This window comes from Eulemur rufifrons, chromosome 16 (genome assembly GCF_041146395.1).
Source record: "Eulemur rufifrons isolate Redbay chromosome 16, OSU_ERuf_1, whole genome shotgun sequence".
NCBI lineage: Eukaryota > Metazoa > Chordata > Mammalia > Primates > Lemuridae > Eulemur > Eulemur rufifrons.
Genome location: NC_090998.1, coordinates 72,388,699 through 72,409,401, shown reverse-complemented (window position 1 = coordinate 72,409,401; position 20,703 = coordinate 72,388,699). Strand labels below are relative to the sequence as shown.

Below are 20,703 nucleotides of genomic sequence, written 5' to 3'. Positions count from 1 at the left end.
TAAACCATGCTTTCCAAAATGCAAAGGACAAGTGCGGCTCTACCTCTTGCTGAATACTCGGCTTACTTTACTGGACATAAATTTTTATGGCAAACCTCTATTACCATGAAAATGTACGTTCTCTACAACTCAAAGTAATAAGTGCAACTTGTAAAAGTCAAGTTTTTTTTATTTAATACATTCTAATCAAATAATAACAGCAGTAAATAAACACTTGGAAAAACAGGCAGGTATCCCCCTATATCTGGAAGAAAATTAAGTCAAAGTATTCTACATGGTAGAAGGGAGACATCTGCTAATGTCCATGGTTAGACAATTCAAGGGCAACTTGGAAATTTCTAAAGCCATTTCTAAAAAATGAATGGCAACAGGTTGGGACACAGCTACTTTAGAGGGTAAAATGTCTATATCTACACTGGTTTTTATTAACAGGGATTGAGTTGCACCTGTATAGCATGACATTCTTGTCTTTTAGCCTTAAAGGAAAAGAAAGTCTTTTCCATTTGCACCAGTTTGAAATATTTCTGAAGTAAGGCTCCCTTAAAATGGATTACTACAGTACTCATTCACGTGAGAGAGTTCATACATGTAGTAAAAAGACAAATACAGGATTTCGTGGTCACTTTTTTGGTTGACTTGGTTAATTGCATAAAATAAAGGATAAATACTCACACACATGATCTGTTTAACAAAACTCCTAGGTACATCAGAATGCAAGATATAAAATGTCCTAAAGTAGATTCTGATCACCAAGCATATAAAATTGAAGTTAAGCCTGTGTCAGCTTGGTTCCTTCCACTTCTTCAGTACTCCTAGGTGGGAAGCTCTTTACTACTGGAGCTTGGACCTTTGACCTAATGGAAAGGAACCTCAGAAAGGCAAGGCATTCTGATAAATGCTCCTTCAGCCTTGACTTGGGACATTTTAGTTTTAATTTAAAAGAACAACTGGTCTCAGTCATCCTTAGGAAGGGAAACATCCCTCCAGTAAAAATATTTGGGGAGGGAAGTGGGGGGGGGCTTTAAATACCTAGCTACCTCTTCACACATTTAAATTAGATTGACTTCAGCTGTTCTTAGAAAGGATTCCGTGTAGTTATCCAGAGCAGTCCACTCAAGTTTTGGTTCTCTTTTACATAGCTGCATTCGGAGATACTCTATGTGAGGCATGTTTAGAAAAAGAGAAACACTTATACCTGGAATTTATATTCTTCCAAGTAATCTTTTAGTCTTGTTGGTAAAGGCAATCCCCAGATGGTACCGGTACATTTGTTAATGGTGAGTCTACAGAGATGCTGCAGAGGTGGTGCTGACGTGTAGAGCGGTTTGGTCAGGTAAAGGTGAACAGTGCCATTCCGGGGGGCTTCTGGGCCCGTCCGCTTATCCTTGCACATCTGAACATAGTAGTCGATCAGATGAACCACACTGTCAAATTGTTTAAGCTTGGACTTGACACATATGATAGAGTCCAATCTGAATTTCCCATCTTGGTATTCAATTCGCAGATTAGTTGGTCCGGCTGATGTTTTAACAGATATTGTTAGTAGGTAGTCTGAGTGTGAGCTATCTCTAATCAAGAAAGTTCCTTCTGGTGCCTCTTTTAATTTCTCTTTGGCTTCGTTAACAGTCATACTTCCCCAGTACCATCCTGGGGTTTTTGTTCAAAAAGAAAAAGAAAAGAGGGTAAAATAGTTATTATAACAATTTTTAGAATAGGGCAAGTACTTGGCAATAACTTTTCTAGCTCTAAAAAAAGGTGTGTGAAAGTTTACCGGGGCCCACCACAAATACTTTCGGTAGGAATTTAATGAAAATTTGGGTCCATTTTATGAACACAAACTGTGAGCCAGTTTTCTTCGTTTTTTAAAAAAATAACTTTCTGTAGCGCTTCTTTAAACTATCTTAAGATTTTCTTCTAACGAACCAAAAGAATATTTGGAATATGACATGCTGGCTGGCAAAATGCGACACTTTTAGCACTAAATAAAGATTTAAGTAAATTAGAAATAAAAGCCATGCCTTTAAAAAAGTGGAAAACCCAACTTCAGTAATTCCAAAAGAATAAAAACAGAAGTAACTTTTTTGGATGGTTGGTGTCCCCCACCCCCTTCCCCAAAAGAATCTGCTAACGGCTGCCTCTCTCTGTTCAAAGCTCTAGAAAGCACCGTTACTTGTTTTAAAAGTATAGCTCTAGCACAATAGCTGCTGTTAGCTGCTTTGATTACAATTACCTTATCAGTCATTGAGAAATGGGAAGCCTAGTGGATAATTAGTAATTCAAGTTTACAATCTTTGCTAAACTCTTTGGACTTTGCCCAAATCCAAATTCAATCTGTCGGTCTCCCTCATAATCTCCATTAGACCTGCCGGCAACATCTCCCCGGGCCACCCAGTTTTCAAAAGAGACTCAAAGACATCCTGCATGTAAGAAGTTTGAACAATGTGCTTCCCGCCCCTCTCCGCCGCCCCCAATTTACCAGGATACTTGCAATCTGCTGGTCCCCCCCGGCAGAGGCAAAGCCAATGGGCCGCCGGGTAAGACCGGAACCGCCAGCAAGGGAACTTTTCCCTCGCCCTCCCGCAATTGCTATCAAAACTTCAACTTTGCCTCAAACGCAAGCTTTTAGGATCCAGATTTTGAAAGTCAGAAAGATTTGCCAGATATTTAAAAAAAAAAAATTTTGTTTTTTCCTCTTTCACATGCCGAGGGGACGACAGCGAGACGCGCAAAGCGCCTGACTGCACTTGAAACAAGCCATACCCCGGGCGCGCCGCCCCTGGAAGCCGCACTCGGCGGGGGCTTCGCCGCCTGCGCTCCGCCCGGCTCCCGGGCACCCGCCCTCGCGGCAGGCAGGCAGTCCGCGGACTTGGCCGCCAGGATCCCGGGCTGCAGCCGCGGCTCCGCCCGGGAGCCGGATGCGGCTGGGGCTGCGGGGAGCGCTGCGTCCACTTGCTGCCCTTGCACCCCGCGCACCGGGAGGCGCCGGGCGCTTTCCCTGGCCAGGGTTCGAGCTCCAGCGCCTAACCCTGAGAAGCCGCGGAAAATAGTAAAGGTTCCAGCACGCTAACAGGCTATTTCCAAGAAGCCTTTCTAGCGCTCTGCCTTCCCCTCGAGAACCACTTTCTTTTCGCATTCCCAAGGATCCAGGGCCCTGCGGGCGTCCTCTGCGCGGTCTCTCCCCACCCTCCCCGTCTCGGATCGAGGACGGGAAGCGAGGGGACGAGTTTCCACCCCATTCCCTGTTTCCCACCTCAGCCCCACGTCCCAGCTCTGTTCCGCGCCAGCGCAGCCCCCAGCCGCGTGTTTGGGCAGGCGTCCCCTCCCGCGTGCCGGTCAACTCCCTACCTGTTTGACCAAGCTCCCGCAGGGCCTTCGCCAGACGCGCCGCCTCCGGGGAGGGCTCCTCTGCTGACCCTGCGGTCCCCCACTGGCTCCGCGTCCCTTCCGCGCCATTCCCGGAGGACTCAAGGCACCGCAGGGTCATGGGAGAAGGGTCACTGCGGCAAAGACAGGTGGCCGCTCGAGCTGGGGTCAGAGCAGGACTCCCGTCCTTCCTGGAAGTCAGTGGGAACCCCAAAATGAGTCCCTGCGGGGTGCCCGAAATGCTGGCAGAGGGGGAGGGGATAGGGAGCTGCCGGTTCTTTCTCCCCAGGTCCTGGCAGACGGATAGCAAAGTCCCTCGCAGACGTGGTCACCCAGAGATCGCCTGCAAAGAGAAAGTGGGGGGAGGTTGGGTCAGTCCTAACTGGACCCCTGCGGCTGGGGGTGGGGGTGGGGAAACAGAGACGTGGAAAATCCCAGGGACTTCTCCGCCTCTTTGCTCCTGCACCATTTAACCCCAAGCATCCAGTTACCGCCCTGGCCCAGCTCTAGAAAAAGGATAAAGAGAGAGCAGGGATCCAAGACTCAAGAGATGACCCGGGAGGTTTGGGGGTGGGAGGGAGGTGGACAGGATGAGGGTGAACGGGGGTGTCTTCCAGCCCAGGACTGCTCGCTGAAATCCCAGACTGGCAGCCTAGGAAGAGCAAGTAGTCACCTGCGGGTCCAGTGGGAATAGGCCCTTGTCAAGGACAAGTAGAAAAATTTTAAAAGGAAGAACAGTAGAGAGCCCCAAATTGGCAGTCCCATTTCACACCCCGCGCGGCCCGAGGGCTCCTGGGAGCAAGCACCAGCACAAACTTGGTTCTCCGCCCTAAAGCGTCGCGGAGCTCCCAGGGCCCGAGCCGCCGACCCGGGGTGCAGGGGTGCGGGAGCTGCAGCATCCCCCGCCAGAGGCCGCCTCGCTCCCCTCCCCCAGCTTCCCCGGGGCCCGCTCCGGGCGGGGCTGGGCGGGGGGCGCCGCAGCGATCGCTCCCGGACCCGGCTGGCTGCCGCTACTCTTGCCGCCGCGGGCGCTGTCGAGGAATCGACCAGAGCGCGCAGCCCTCGCGGGGACTCGGAGCCGAGGCCAGGGCCAAGCGGGCGGCAGTGAGTGCCGAGGGACGCGCAAATAATGAACGCCTAGCCCTTACCTCGGCCGCGGCCGCCGCCTCCGCACCGGGCAGCCTCCCCAGCGGACATGGGGAGGGGGGACCGGGAGGGGCCCAGGAGAGGAGGGGGTGTCTGCCCGAGTTTCCCCTGTTGACGTTTAATTTGGGAACGAGATGCCAGCGGATGCGACCGGCCCTGCGTTCGACGGCAGCGGCGGGAGTTCTCTGCGCAGAGGACAGACAAAAGCCCCGGGGATCACTGCCTCAACACCCACCCCCAGGCTCCGACGCCCTCTCCGGGCTCGGACACCCCGACACACCCCACCAGCGGGCAGCTGCCGGGTTTCCCTCCGGCTGCGACCAAGGAGATGGGAAGGAGAGAGGGAGGGAGGAAGGAGCGAGGGCGGGAGGCAGGTCGGTGGGGAGGAGCGGGAGATCAGGTTATTAGGATTATTAATTTGAATGGCAGTTTGGGGTGGGGGGAAAACTCCTGCCACTTCCCAACGCCGAGAAAGAACCGGAGAAAGCAGGCTGTAACGCCCGGCGGCGGCGCACAGCTGCGGCTCGGACCCGCTCCCCCAGCGCTCCAAAGTGCGGAAGCCCAGGCCGCCCGCCGCTCGCCGGCGCACGCGGCCGCGCCCTGCCGCCCTCCCCAGCGACTCTCTTCGGGGCGGAGCCTTCGAGCTCCCCGCTCCGGTACCTGCCGCGGGCGCCCGAGCTGTGGGCGCTGGGGATCCCGAGGCTGTGCGCCCGGGGCCCCGGCGCGCACTGTCCGCGGCCCACGCAGCGCCGGTGGCTGCGGGCGAGAGGGCTCATGCTTCCGGGGAAGCCCAAGGCCCGCGAGCCGCTGCGGCGGCGAGACTTGGCAAGAGTTAAACGTCTGTCCCCGGAGCAGTGTGTGCGCGCGACTTCCCAGCCCGACGCGCCTCCCTCGCTCCCCGCCTCCCTCCCCCGGCCTCGCTCCCCTCGCGCCCCTCCCGGCTGCTGCGGAGGCCGCTTTCCAGGAACTTTCCAGGAATCCGCCTCACGTGACCGCGGCCCCCGCTACCGCTTTAAAGAGGCTCGGGCGCTAATACGCCGGCTGCAGGGAAGATGGGCCGGGAGCGCTCGGGTGCGGGCCAAGCGGTGTGGACGGCTGGGACTCCGCCCTCCTCTGACCCCCTACCCCGCGGTGCTCGGGGGGCAAGCCGGAGAAGCCCCCGGCACGGCCAACGCCGTTTCGGCGGCCGGAGCCTGCCCCTGCCGCAGGCAGCTGAGCACCCGGGTCCAGCGAATTACGGCCATCCTTGCCCCTTGCCCCTTGGCCCCCCGCGAGGAGTGGGTGCCTCTTTTCCCTCGCGCCGCGCCGCCCGCACGCGACACTCCAGGCCGCACATTTTGTGAAGAGGTGCAGGAGAGACGGGGGGGGGCGGTCCTCGGAAACCGGCCCCTCCGGCTCTAAGATACATTGGTGGGGTGCGGACGCCCTGCTGAGTCCGAGGACCCACGCCCCGGGCCGGAGGGAACGGGCCTGAGGCAGTCCCCTGGGCCGGGTCCTAGAAGGCAGAGCCGGAGAGCAGCGCCTCCTTAAGCGGCGCTGGCGGCCCTTAGTCCCCTCCCCCTGGCGCTCCGGCTTGCTGTCACCCGCACCAGCCCTAACCGGCTCCTCCCTCCTCCTCTCCGCTTCAACGCCTCCTTCTGTGGACCCACAAGCGCCGGCTGCTGAGAGGTGGCCCTTACCTGCGCGCTGGGGAGGTATCAGGTGGCGGGCCTCGGTGCCCGCAGTCCGGAGAGCGCCCGTCTCTGCGGTTTCCTGCAGGGCTAGAGCCCCGGGGCCGGGAATTCGGAAGGATCCGGGCACCTCTTCCCCACCCAGGAACTCTCACCTCCCACCCCGTTGGAGGCCACCTGGCCTCAGTGGAAACTCATCTCCTTGCTTGCACGCCCGCCCCTGAAATGTGACCTACTTTAAATGTGACCTACTTTTTCAAAACCATTAACACTCATGGGAAAACCGGACCCAAAATTTTGATAACAATTTTTCTTTGAAATACTATTCGATTGCATCACTGCACAAAAGCTTGAAAGGTCAATGGCCACTTTTAGTTGAAGCCGCGGCTATGGGGAAGTTGGGCGCGGAGGGGGAGGGGTGCAAGAGAGGCGCGGCTTACAAACCTCGCCTGGTGCCCCCCCTGCCGGCTCTGGGAGGAAGCGTGGACTAGCTCCCAGCCTGGACGCGGGAGCGGGGGACGAATCGTTTTCCCAGTAATTTTCCTGCTTTTGAGTAAACAATTCTATGCACGTGATAAGCTGCTCAGTTGGGAAGGGGGCATTTCCCAGCTAACACAGGCCTTCGTTACCATAGAGTCGTGTGCACGGAATCATTTTTGTTTTTTGGAGTCTTTGATGGGGAGGGTGGAGCTAATGGAACTCTAGTTAAAACCCTCTACCAAGTAGTTGAATAATTTTGCACAAGTCATTTACCCTCTTTGGACCTCGGGCCTTTTCTATAATAATAAAAACTACATTCGGGTTCTGGGTGAGGGACTGAGATAAATTAACAAATCAGGTTCCATGTAGAGTTTGTGAGTAATCGGAGGCCCCAAACCTTTAAGAACAGCTATGTCACTAGGGTTCATTACCCTCTATTATTATATGAGGCATCTCCTCACTTGGTAGAGAATCCTAGAGGAAGGGTGTACCCGTGCTTCTGTAGTTTAAAAGGTATTCTTAAAATTTGTACAAAAGATAAATTTAATTTCTATTTAATTGCTGGTTGAAATGAATCTTCCACCAACTCTTTTTTATGGGCTTTCCTGTTGCCTTTGCACATGCTATTTCCTCTTTCGAGAATGTCCCTCCCTAGGTGAGGTGCAGGGCTGGCTCTCATCATTCCGGTCCTAGCTCCAAGTCACCTCCACAGAGAATCAGTGTCTGTGAAGATTACAGTAAGCACAATGCCAGCTATAGGGGGACCAAGCTTTGTATCAAAATAGAATTTTTGACTTTTATTTCTAAAATGTTTCTCAGCAATGCCTAGCATTTTGTTGGCCTTTTTAATCCTCAAGAAACACACACAGGGGCCACGTAGGAAAATATTTCTGGGGTCATGTTAAGTGAAAGAAAAAAGTAGAATATGAAATTATAGCTAAACTATGATTACATTGTAAGATTATGTATGCCTGTGGGCAAAAACAGAAGGAAATGTGGAGAAATGAAAGCAGCTGTTTTTAGTAAGGTGACAGGATATGGGTGGATTTTTAAATTTGACTTTCCTTGAGGTGAGAGGATCACTTTAGGCCAGAAGTTTGAGATCAGTCTGGGCAACATAGCAAGACCCTAAAAAAAAATTTAATTATTTTTATTTTCCTTAATACTATTCCAGTATTTTTCACTTTTAGTTGTACTTGATACATGACAATTATACATATTTATGGGATGCAGGGTGACATTTCAATACATGTATACAATGTAAAGTGATCAAATCAGGGTAATTAATATATCCATCTCCTCCAATACCCACAATTCAACTCTCTACTTCCATGAGCTCAAAATTGGTTCCACTATTTTTGATAGTCATCATTTTTCAGAAGTTGCATGTGGGTCAATGTCTTCACTTACTCTAAGGGAGTGGGGTGTAGTTTACAGAGCTTATAACTCCAGTCCCAAAGGATCTCTTTCCTGAGCTCCAGACCTGCCACTCAGCACCACCTTTCAGATGTCTAAGATGCATCTCTAATCTAATATATCCCAAACTGAGACCTGATAGCCCCTCCCTGCCTAAAGACAAAAGCAAAACAAAAATCCGTTTTTCCTGCACTCTTCCCCATTTCTGAAAATGTCCATTCCAGTCTTCATTTGCTCAGGCCAAAGCCTTAGAGCCATCATTAACTGCTCTCTTTGTCACACACCCCACATCCTACCTGTCGGCCAACTTTTTGACTCTGATTTCACAATAAACCTGGAATTGAAGTGCTTGCCACATGTCCACTGCATACCAGTTCAAATTACCCTCATCTCTGCGGATTACTGCAGCAGCCTCTTCAATGGCCCTCCCTGGCCCTCTAAGAGTAGTAAGAGTGATTCTGTCTAAACTATAATAAATCATTTCATGTCCCTCCTCTGTTCCAACCCAGATGGCCGCATCACACCTGAGTAAAAGGAAAAACCCTAATAGCCACTTGAAAGGCCCTATGAAACCCGGTTCTGTTTACCTCTCTGATCTCATTCCCCCTTCTCTATTCCTTAATCGCTCTGCTCAAATTACTCTGGACTCCTTGCTAATTCTAGAATATACCTCCCTTGCTCCTTCCTCAGGGCCTTTGTATTTGCTGTCCCCTCTACCTCATGCTCTTCTTCCAGAGAGCCGCACAACTTTATTTCCTGCCACCTTCCTAGCGAGACCTTGCCTCATGACCCCATTCAGAATTGACCCTCCCCCCACACAATTCTCTTTCTTCCCCGCTCTAGTTTCTCCCGTAACTCTGATCACTATCTAACCTAGTTTATGTTTTATTTATTTGTCCAACTTGCTGTCTTTTCCCCGACACACGCTAGAATGTAAGCTTCACATATTTGTACTTGCCTTGTTCACAGCTATATTTTAGCTTGAATGGTTCCCAGCGTGTAGTAGGCATTCAACACAGTCATTGGATGAATGGATAAATGTATCAGCACCATAGCTTTAAAGTTAAACTGCCCAGGTATGAATTCTCACTGTGCCACCACTTGCTTCAAATGTGATATTTGGCAAGTTATTTAGCCTCCGATGGAGGTAGTAATGGTACCTACCTTAGAGGACTGTTGTGAGAATTAAATCAGATAATCTATGAAAAGTGCTTTGGCACTTTAGCAAAATAGTTAATAAAGATTAACTGCTATTTCAGCTATCATCCTTTTACTCTCGGTTAGTTTGGATTTTTCTCCCTATGGATAAAATTGTCTTACATTTGTCTATAAGAAACTCAGCCATCTCCCCACACCCCTCCTGTGGCTGCCTGCCTGAGCACTTCACCTAGTTAATTCCCTGGAGCTCCCTTTTAGCTTTAAAATACATAGGATGTCAAAAGTGATTCCATTTGTTCCTAGATTTTTAGGGACATTTCTCTTCAGTGGGGCAGGTTCCTGCCTGCAGGGAACTGTCTTTCTACATGAAGCTGGAAGGGAGGAGGATTTTCACTCAGCTGGAGAAGTTCTTCGATTGCTTGCATTGAGGAGTTGCCGAAGCTTGAAAATCTCCTCTGTGTGCCAAACCAGAACTGGACGTTTTCGGTTTTGCAAGGCGGATATTCTAATACCAGAATTGACAAGTACTCCACACTGAGCTTCTGCCAAGTTGCCGGGAGGGCTTTTTAGTTTTTGTTTGGGGGGGTGGAGGAGCAATAGGATGGTCTTTGTCGATTGTGTCTGACATGCCTGTGGGCAGAAGGTACACTCTTAGTGTCCCGCATCCCTTCCTTTTGTAGTTTGTCATCTCCCTGTCACCACCACCACCCACCCACCCCCCTACACACACAATCCTCACCACTCTCTGTGGTTCCGGGACCCACACTTCTGGAGAGCATGTGACCCAGGCGAGCCAGTGGGAGTGACTCATGCCCACGGACACAGGGGTTTGTCCTGTATCACAGCCCCAGCAGGGCCAACCAGATTATTTTTTTCAGGGTTTGATGTAAACACTGCAAGAAGCAGTCTCTCCCCTTCTGACATGATGAGCAGTAATGACCATGTGAGTCAACTTTTCCACCATGTGGAGGGAGCCTGTCAAAGAACAAAGGATGCAGAGAAAGCCGAGCTGAGGTTTGAGTGAGAGGGAGACATTCCTGAGCGTTGGACTCCAACATGCTGGAAGCTGCATGACCCTTGGGCTTCTCAGGCACAGGAAGCAATGAGTTTATTTTTTTCCTGACCTGTTTTGATTTGGGTTTCTGTAACTTGGAGTCAAAGGCATTCTCACTGGGTGTAGCGGCTTGGGTGTGGTGATGTTTAGGGGAGGGGACAGAATGTGAATTGAGAAGAGGAAGAAGAGGATTCCTTCCACTTTAATGAGCATCCACTACTTTTCATCTGGTGGTTCTCAGCACAAATTCCCTTCTACAATGTCCTGCTTGCTGTATCCCCATAATGGGGGACACTCGCTGGTAGACACAGGAAGAGGGAGAGGAGCAGATGCTACTGGCTTAGTGCTCTGGATCAGGGGTGGGGACAGGGAGAAGTGAGGCAGATGGTTTCCCCTAGACTTCAGGGCCGGGGAACATGGTTAATGGCCACACCCTCAGTCTTCCCACCCACAGAATGGAGGGAAGTCATGTTCTAGGACAGTGGTTGTCAGTGCTATTTAGGTCACAGACCTCTTAGAAATTCTGGTAAAATATAGAGACCAGAAGTTACAAACCCTTGCCTACGGGGACCAGATTTGACTCCTCCAGAGTATTATGGTTGATGTGCCAGGATTCTAAAAAAAAATGTGAATCAAATTAAAGATCTAGAGATTTCACCCCCAAAGAGATCCAGATTTCTGCTTTCTCATAACCAACCTTAAGATCTGGGCTGGGCGCGGTGGCTCATGCCTGTAAGCCCAGCACTTTGGGAGGCTGAGGTGGGAGGACCACTTGAGCCCAGGAGTTCGAGACCAGCCTCAGCAACATAGCAAGACCCCATTTCTATGAAAAATTAGCCAGGCATGGCGGCATGCCATGTTGCCTGTAGTCCATATAACCTGTAGTAGCCTGTGGTCCCCGGTACTCAGGAGGCTGAGGTAGAAGGATGGCTAGAGCCCAGGAATTTGAGACTGCAGTGAGCTATCATGATGCCACTGCCCTCCAGCCTGGGCAATAGAGAAAGACTCTGTCTAAAAAAAAAAAATAAAAAGAAAGAAAGAAAGAAAGATCTGTCTCACTGCCTTGATCCCATTTCTCATGGCGTTGCTCCCTCACTTCATTCATGTCCGTGCTCAGAGAGGGTTTCCCTTTCCACTGCCAGTGACCATTTCTTTCTTCTGCTTTAATCTTCATCCTAACACTTTACCACTACCTGATATTACAATGGTTATTTATTTGCTATTTGTTTATTGTCTTTTTCCCACTGGGACATAGCAGGGACTTTGTTATATTCACTACTATCTCCCCAGTGCCTAAAACAGCTCCTGTCCCTGGTGGGTACCCAATATAAAGTTATCAAATGAAAGAATCGAATCAAATGTGTCTATAAATGAGGAAACAGAAACACTTTTACCACCTTCTTTCTGGCCTCGATCCACTTAGCTTTTTCGTCTTCCTCTGCTTATGTGTACTTCTCAACTTACCCTCTGGCTTACCCTTCAGACTCTGGTCTGCCACCAAGAGGAGCTTGGCTTTCTAGAAGTTTCTCCTCAATCTCCATGAGCCTGACTCCACCATAATAGTACCTAATAGATAAGATAGCACGAGAGAGATTCACTCATTCCACAAACATTCATGAGTACGAAAAATGTTCAGGCCTTGTGCAACCCAGGAGGGGGACTCAGGCTTCCTCTTAAGGAGGTCTCAGTCTAGTGAGAGAGAAACCATCAACAGATCCTCTTAACAAAAGGTGAAAAGTTGGGGGGAATGCACAGAATGGTTTTGCAAACAGCTGGGAAGCACCACTTCAACCACCTCGGGAAGTCTGGACAGGCTTTGCAGAAGAGGGGAACTTGAGGGAGCCCCTTAACTTGTCTGGATTTCTGTTTTCTCATTGTTGTGGTGAAAAATTTGGACTGGATGAGCTATTAAGTTCCCGTCTCATTTGAGTCACCTCCAACTTCTGTTCCACGATCTCCAAAGAGCAGTTGATGATGTTATTAGACCTAAGCCTGGGCAGCTTGTAGGCATGTTTGACTTTCCAGAGTTGTTCACAAAGGTCAAGGCTGGTGTGATGATGTGGTAAGCAGAACAGGCAGAAGAAATACCTGTTAGTAAACAGCAAACACCACTCCTGGCTTAGTCATACAATTCTCAGAAGCAGCAGCACCCAGTGAACCAACCTGGAGATTGGCAATCATGGGTGAGGCTAACTTTAGCCAAAGTATGTGGCAGAGCCACAAAAGGGAGGCTCTGTAAACAGTAGCTACCTTCTCAAACCGCAGGACAACCTCTGCATACATCCCACGTGGAAAGGCCAGCTGACCACACTTATAGGCCTTTTCTGCTATCCTAGCACATTATAATTATGATCACCATAAAGGAAAGCAATATAATAACATCAGTTTGCCTTTATCTGATGGTTTTAATCTCTCCTCACCAATATATTATAGCATATACCTGATTTTATTCTTAGAGCCACTCTTTGATAATGGTAGAAAAAATGCCTACTTCACATGTAAGTAAATTAAACCAATGTACATTCAGTAGATTATTCTGTACTTGTAAACAAGTTGTCCTTAGGAAAACAGTATAGGGTTTAGTATAAACACAGGTAACATTTTAAGTTAAAAAGTATCTTGGAGGGTAAGTTGCTTTTAAAATAGGTCATTCAAATCACTGAGTGTGCTATTCCAACAAATGTGCTTATAATATTCTCTAAGGTTATTTACGATATTTGAACATAGGCCAGGGATAAAGAATTAGGGAACAAAATTGGGATCTTTCTGTTTTGTTTTTAAAAACTCCCAATCAAGAAATTGTTGCATTTCAATATATGCCAACAATTCTAAAATAAACACTAAAGTCAAGTTTTGTTTCTTATAAAATACAAAAAAAAGAAGAAATTCTATTCAAAAATAACTGTGTGAACATCATGCTGGTAAGTCTTGCCATTTTCGCTTTGGTTTTTTCAATGCTTGCTGGGAAGGAGACTTTTTATTGCAAATGTCCCTGAACCAGTTACTGTTTTTTAAAATTTTTCTCCCATTTAAAAAACTCATGCTAATTAAAAGAGGCAAATTTGTCTGACAAAGCCATCAGGCAAATCTTTGTCTTTCTTAACATAATATTTTTAGCCCAAGGTCTACAATGCCTTCTACTCTGGCACAGCCACCAAGTTCCCCTGCCACAAGTTCTTTGTCAGCCAGATTAATTGTATTGTGATCTGTTGATTCCAGGCATCGAACAGACAAAAATAACAATGGCATAGATTGCGTGAATAAATAAATAGATGATCATCGTAGCAACTGGGAAATCAGAAGATAGCTATAAACTGAGTGCTGTGGCTCATATCAGTAATCCCAGCACTTTGGGGCTGTGACAGAAGGATTGCTTGAGGCCAGGAGTTCAAGACCAATCTGGGAAACATAGCAAGACACTGTCTGTCCAAAAAAATTTTTTAATTAGCTAGGTATGATGGTTCGTGCCTGTAGTCCTAGCTACTCAGGAGGCTGAAGTGAGAGGATTGCTTGAACCCAGAAGGTCAAGGTCACAGTGAGCTGTGATAGAGTCCACTGCACTCCAACCTAGGTGACAGAACAAGATTCTATCTCAAAAAAAAAAAAGTAGTTATATGCCAACAACATCTCACACAAAGACCACCACAAACCAATAAAACACAAACTACTAAAGCTTACTCAATAATAAAGGAGTAGCTTGTGTAGCCTAGTATCTATTAAAGAAATAAACTCCAGGTTCAGAAGCCTTCCTTAATGAATTCTACCAAACACTTAATGGAGAATTAATACCCACCCTACATAAACTTTTCCAAAAATAAATAGATGTGGAAACATTTAACAACTCATGTTAGGAGGCAAACATTATCTAGACACCAAAGACTGACAAGACAGAAATCTACGGACCAATATCTGTCATGAACATAGTCATAAAATATTAGCAAACTGAATCCCAAAATATATAAAAGAATAATATATCATGACCCACTTTGGTGTATTCCAGGAAGGCAAGGTTGGTTCAGCATTCAAAATCAATCAGTAAAACTCATGATCTCAACAGACTAAATAGTATAAACATATAATTTTCTTGATATATGCAAAAAAGTATTTATAAAATTCAGCATCCATCCATCATAAAAAATTTCAGCAAACTAAGAACAGAAAGAAACTTCCTCAATCTGATAGATTTTATTTATTAAAAACCTACAGCTAGCATCATTCTTAATGGTAAAAGACTCAATGTTTTCTCCCTAAGATTGAGAACAAAGCAAGAATATTCACTTTTGCCACTTTTTTCCACCATTGTATTGGAGATTCTAGCCAGTGCAATAAGACAAGAAAAAAAATTTTAAGCATACAGATTGTAAAGGAAGAAGTAAAATTGTCTTTGCTTGCAGAGAGCATAATTATTTACATAGAAAACTCTAAGAAATAAAAAATACAAATAGCTACTACAACAAATATGTAAGTTTAGCTAGGTTTCAAGATACAAAGTCAATATAAAAATAGTTTTTCTGTTCACTAGCAAGAAACAATTGGAAATTATTTCCAATACCATTTATGATAGATTTTAAAACATGAAATACTTAGAGATAAATTTAATCAAATATGTGTAAGACTTGTACATTGGAAAATTTTTTAAAATACTGAGAGAAAGTAAGGAAGAACTAAACAAATGAAGACATCATGTTTATGGATGGGAAGAATCAGTATTGTTAAGATGTCAATTCTCCTCAAATTGATCTATAGAGTCAACATAATCTAAGCAAAACCTCAACAGCCATTTCTTTTGGTGAAAATTGACAAACTGATTTTAAAATTTATATGAAAATGTAAAGGCTCTAGAGATGATTTTGAAAAAGGATAACAAAGTTAGAAGATTCATGCTATTTGATTTCAAATTTCAAGATTTATTCTAAAGCTACAGTAATCAAGACAGTACAATACTAGTATAAAAATAGATGCATAGATCAAAGGAACAGACTCCAGAAATAGATCCACCAATATATAGTCAACTGATTTTCAACAAAAGTGCCAAGGCAATTCAATGAAGAAAAAATAGTTTTTCAACAAATGGTGCTATAACAATTGGACATCCATACACCAAAAACAAAATAAACTTTGACCCTTACTTCTTACCATATACAAAAATTAACATGAAATAGATTATAGACCTAAGTGTAAGAGACAAAACTATAAAGCTTCTGAGAAAACAGGAGAAATTTGTGTTACCCTGAGTTAGCCAAAGCTGTCTTAGATAGGACAAAAACATCACAAGCCATAAAAGAAAAAATTGGTAACATTAGACTTCATCAAAATTAAAATTTTCTGCTCTTCAATAAGTAATGTCATATGTCAATAAAACTGTTATAATAAAAAAGATAATATTAGGAAAAAAATGTTTTAAAAGCCACAGACTTGGGAAAAATATTACAAAATTCTATATCTGATAAAGAACTTGCATCCAGAATATATAATGAACTTTTATGGCTCAGTAATAAAAATATTTTTTAAAAATCTAACTAAAAATGGTCAAAATATTTGAATAGGCACTTTCGCCAAAGAATATGCATTAATGGCAAATTAGTTCATTAAAAGATACTAATTTGAATTTAGGGGAATGTAAATTAAAACACAATAAGGTACCATTGCATACCCACTAGAATATGTAAAATTTGTGACATTACCAAACATTGACAAGTATGTGGAGCAACTGACACTCTCTTACCTTGCTGGTGAAAATGGAAAACGATAAAACCACTTAAAAACAATCTGTCTGTTTCTTACAAAGTTAAACATACACTTACTATTATATATGATCTAGCAATACCACTCCCAGGGATTTACTCAAGAGAAATGAATTCATATGTCCACACAAAGACGTGTATGCAAATGTTCGTAACAACTTTATTCATAATAGCTAAAGACTGGAAACCGCCCAAATGTCCATCAGCAGGTGAATGGATAAACAAATTCCACTACATACAGACCATGGAATAATAGCCAGCAATAAAAAAAAAGACCAAACTACTGACACATGCAACAATATAAATTATTCTCAAAAGCAATGTGCTAAGTATTTGAAGCCAGATACAAGGACTCATATTACTATATGACTCCATTAATATGACATTCTGGAAAACAGATCAGATGTTGCCAGAAAATGGGGGTGAGTGAGGAGAGCAACTGCAAAGGAGCATGGGGGGCCTTTTGGAATCAATAGGAATGTGCTAGATCTTGACTGTAGACAATTGATAAACTCCTGGAATTATACACTATACATGGGTAAACTTTATTTTACATAAATTATTCCCTAATAAACCAGACTCCTACAAAAGCAAAACTAGAAAAGAGCTACCTTGGAGAAGGACAAAGAAGGGGAGAAAAAGCTGAAATCTTACATTACTCTGGCTAAGAAGTCAGTGTATATGGAAGACTCCTTCATGGAATAATCTTCCTTCCCTCTAATTGATCCTTTACCATTTATATGGTGCTCACCCAGGGAAGAAAAATAAGGAAGGTAAGGGCTTTATATATATTTTTTTAATCCCTACCACTAAAAGGTCTAGAAATACCTTCCAACCTTAATTTCTTAATTTAGACTATTCAAGGAAGAATAGTTCAGGTTGAGTGAAATCACAGATGGGAAACTGACACACCTTTAGTACCAAAAACAGGCTTAAAAATAGCACTCCAGTTCTCCAAAGGAGCTAAGGTTATTTTACACACATTTGTTCTTCGCTCTGGATAGATCATGGGTAGGTGGAAACGCTGATAGAGCAAGGTGCTACGGAAACTGGATGGAAGAGACGTGGCTAGATTCGCATGCTGGAAAGATCACTCTGGCAGTCATGGTGTGGAAAATGAATCTGATCAGGGCAAAATGAGATAGATACTCACGGTTGTTAAAATTGTCCCTTGACAGGTGATGAAGCCCTCGCTTAGGGAAACCGAGGGTGACAGAGTCTGAGGCAGCAACGCAGTGGAACTTAGCCATTGGTTGAATGTGAGGGAGGGCTGGGGAGAAAGGAGCCTAGGGGTCACAATAATGTTCCCACTTGGTGGAGGACCAAAGGAACCTGGGAAGAAAGGCAAGGTGGCATGCTTGGGAAGAGAAGTGTTCCCATGTGACGCTTGTCCATGTTGACCTGAACATTGCATCTTGGCTTTTTCCATAAGCCCTTTGCTGCCACAGGCAGGGTTTGAAGCCCCTCCTTTCTAGTCTCATATTATTTAAAATTATTGAATAATTAATATAAATAACAAATGATTTTTTCAGTCTAACTGGGCTAAAATTATTATTTATTTATTTAAGACAGAGTCTCTCTCTGTTGCCCAGGCTAGAGTGCCATGGTGTTAGCCGAGTTCACAGCAACCTCAAATTCCTGGGCTGAAATGATCCTCCTGCCTCAGCTTCCTGAGTAGCTGGGACTACAGGCTTGCAACACCACGCTCAGCTAATTTTTTTGTATTTATAGTTGCCTGGCTGATTTTTATTTATTTATTTATTTTTTTGTAGAGACAGGGTCTCTCTCTTTCTCAGGCTGGTCTCAAACTCCTGACCTCAAGCAGTCCTCCTGCCTCAGCCTCCCAGAGTGCTAGGATTACAGGCGTGAGCCACTGAGCCTGGCCAATAAATCATCTTTTTTAGTTCCAGCTTTCCTGCTTAACTGGGAGCTACTCAAGGGCAAGACCTGTGTCTTCCCCATCTTTAGAACACGTGGAAACTCCTCATCATAGCTTACCAGGCCTGTGTGACCTCACCCCCATGTCCCTCTCTCCCCTCGTCACCCCCACAGCTTCTCCACTGAGCATTCCTCTCTCTTCTGCAGACTGTGCATTGCTGGTCCCTCTGCCTGGAATGTTCTTCCTCCCCACAACCCCTTCCGGAGCTGGAAATCTCTTAGTCATTTCTTGGTCTCAGCTAGGGAGGCCATTGTTTCCTTTAGGAAACCTTCATTAACCCCCTCAGTCCCGCACAGGGCCCCTCCAGAATGTTTCCACAGAATCCCTGCTCCTAGGTATGTGAGTACCAACCACTTTATTATAAATGCTTGTCTCCCATGATCCCGTAAGTTCATTTCACTGTGGTAGCACTAGTAGTAATAATGTCTTAATCCATCCAGGCTACTAAAACAAAATATTATACCTTAGACTGGGTCATTTATAAGCAACAGAAATTTATTGCTCACAGTTGTGGAGGCTGGGAAGTCTCAAATCAAAGAATAGCAGATTCGGTGTCTGGTGAGGGCTGCTCTCTGCCTCAAAGATGGCACCTTCTAGCTGGTCCTCACATGGTAGCAGAATGGAACAAGCTCCCTCAGCCTCTTCTACTCCAGGACTAATCCCGTTCACGACCCGATCACCTCCTAAAGGCCCTACCTCTTAATACTATTGCATCGGAGATTAGATTTCAACATATGAATTTGGAGGGAGCGCAAACATTCAGACCACAGCCCATAATGATAATTTTAAAAATAATAACAATATTGGCTAACCTTTATTAGGTGCTTAATATATGCCAGGCATCCTTCTGAGTGTTTCGATGTCTTAGCTCGCGTAGACTGCACAACAGCTCTTTAAGGTGGCCCTATGATGATCACATCAGGAAACTGGAATCTCGAGAGGCAGGTAGCTTGCCTCAGGTCAACGTTCTGAGAATATCAATAAACAACAGCTATTTATTGCGTGCTCCCTAGTTCCTAGCACGGTGCCTACCTATCAGAGAATAAATGTTCAGCAAATGTTTGTGGAATTGATCTGAGACAAGGAGCCTGAACCTGAGCTGGCAGGGCTGCCTGACAGAGAAGAGAGGGCAGACCAGGCAACACCCTCATAAACACGGGACACCCACGCCAGGCTTAGGTGGCAGGGACACTGTGCCGAAAACTCTCCCTAGCACAGCTGCTCAAAGCCACAGAGGAGCTCCTGCCTCTCAGAACAGCTCCAGGAAGCCATTATTTTTCCAGGGGACACACTCTACCCAATACCCTATAACTCCCTGATTTCTTCATCACACCCCTGTGCCGACCTGGCGACCCTCCCGCTTCCTTCTAAAATGATTCCACATGCACAGGGCATCCTCACCTCGCCTACAGTGGCTCTCTCTTGTGACCGTGCGGGGTGTCCTAAAGACTTTCCTGGATAGCTGCTAAGGTGAGGACATGCCACTGAGTCATGGAGGTGCCTCTGAGAGGGCTGTTCACCCTGCATGTCAGCCATCCAGAGAAAGGTCCTCGGAGAACAGCCCGGTACTGAGTGAGGGGTACAGCAGTGGTTCCCAGGCTTAGCGGCACGGTAGTAACACCTGCAGAGTTTTTTAAACACCAGTGCCTGGAATACACCCCAAATTAGTTAATCAAAATCCCTGCCCAGGAGATTTCACGGTCAAGACCCACTGCAGAAGCACTCAGTCTCATCCCCTGTCTCTGGGCCGTGGTCCCCTGGCCTAGAGTTTGAGCAGCTGCTTTCCATGTAGGATGGACTGGGCGAGCCCCAGAGAGCAAGGGAGGCCATGGACGCCTGTCGTAAAGTCCTGTGGGGGTAAGCGGCCCGATGTGGCCGGCCATGCTGCTGCCTTGCGCTCTCCACTCACTCCTGAAAGGACAGGAGGTGGCAGTGGGAACTGGGTCTCTATCCCCAGGACTTGATCTGTCCTTCTCTGAATAATGCCTGAAGCTTTCTAACCTCTAGAGAGATGTGTCTGTCTTTTATAGACTGGATGCTCAATCCTCTGGGGCAGATGGGGTGCAGTGTCTACCCAGCCCTCCTCACACTCGGTTCTCCCTCCAGTGCCAATTTTAGAGGATCTGAGCTTTTAATTTGTTAAGGCCAATGGCAACATCCTTATGTAGCTCCTCTGGATTTGGCTTTTGGCAGTAACTGGCTTTGACCTGAGGCTTCCCTCCCACCCCTCCTCTTCCCCTACACTTCTCTGGTTCCTTCTCCAAATTGAGGTGACAGAGAGCAGAGGGGAAATAGAGAACAATAGAAAAAGGCATTGACACAATAACCTGAGCAAAGGTGGAGGCAGTGATAACAATAATAGTCACGATCACTGCTGTTAGTGTTGCTGCTGACATTTACTGAGTATGTGCTACGTTCTAAGCGCTGCGCTGAGCACTTTCAGGCACTCTTCCCTTTGTGCTCTCACCCAAGCCCACAAGGCAGGAAATATCATCACCAGTTCACAGAGCAGGAGAGGGAAGTCCCTGCATGGAACAATGCTGTGAGTCTTTTTAAAAGAAAGGAAAGCTCAAGTGGTTCTCAGAGTCACCTGGGAACTTGCTAGAAATGCAAAAGTTTTCTGGTCAGGGTGGAATTCATGGATGTGTCACCATGGATGTGTAGCTACAAGGAGCCTCGCAGCTGAAGCTTCATTTTAGCTTTGAATTAGCGTTTCTTAAGTGAAGTGCAACT

At 46.3% G+C, this 20,703-nt stretch overlaps 1 protein-coding gene across 4 annotated transcripts; it reads right to left on the bottom strand.

The window, feature by feature from the left end:
• Positions 1 to 218: 218 nt before the first annotated feature.
• SOCS2 (suppressor of cytokine signaling 2) lies at positions 219 to 18,902 on the bottom strand. Of its 4 annotated transcripts, XM_069490713.1 has the most exons (4): positions 5,170 to 5,399; positions 4,512 to 4,694; positions 3,346 to 3,706; positions 219 to 1,647 (listed from the first exon to the last, which is right to left on the bottom strand). In XM_069490713.1, exons 3-4 carry the CDS (start codon positions 3,482 to 3,484, stop codon positions 1,190 to 1,192), a joined length of 597 nt encoding a protein of 198 aa, XP_069346814.1. In that variant the 5' UTR covers positions 3,485 to 3,706; positions 4,512 to 4,694; positions 5,170 to 5,399; the 3' UTR covers positions 219 to 1,189. The 4 variants fall into 4 exon arrangements, with proteins under 4 accessions (XP_069346814.1, XP_069346816.1, XP_069346815.1 ...); XM_069490715.1 differs by lacking the exons at positions 4,512 to 4,694; positions 5,170 to 5,399 and adding an exon at positions 18,783 to 18,902; XM_069490714.1 differs by lacking the exons at positions 4,512 to 4,694; positions 5,170 to 5,399 and adding an exon at positions 6,189 to 6,311.
• Positions 18,903 to 20,703: the final 1,801 nt, after the last annotated feature.

Coding starts and splice junctions, on each gene's coding strand:
- SOCS2 (XM_069490715.1), bottom strand. CDS start 3,484: ATGACCCTGCGGTGCCTTGAGTCCTCCGGGAATGGCGCGGAAGGGACG. Junction 1,648..3,345: donor GCGGGAGCTTGGTCAAACAG/GTAGGGAGTTGA, acceptor CAAAAACCCCAG/GATGGTACTGGGGAAGTATG.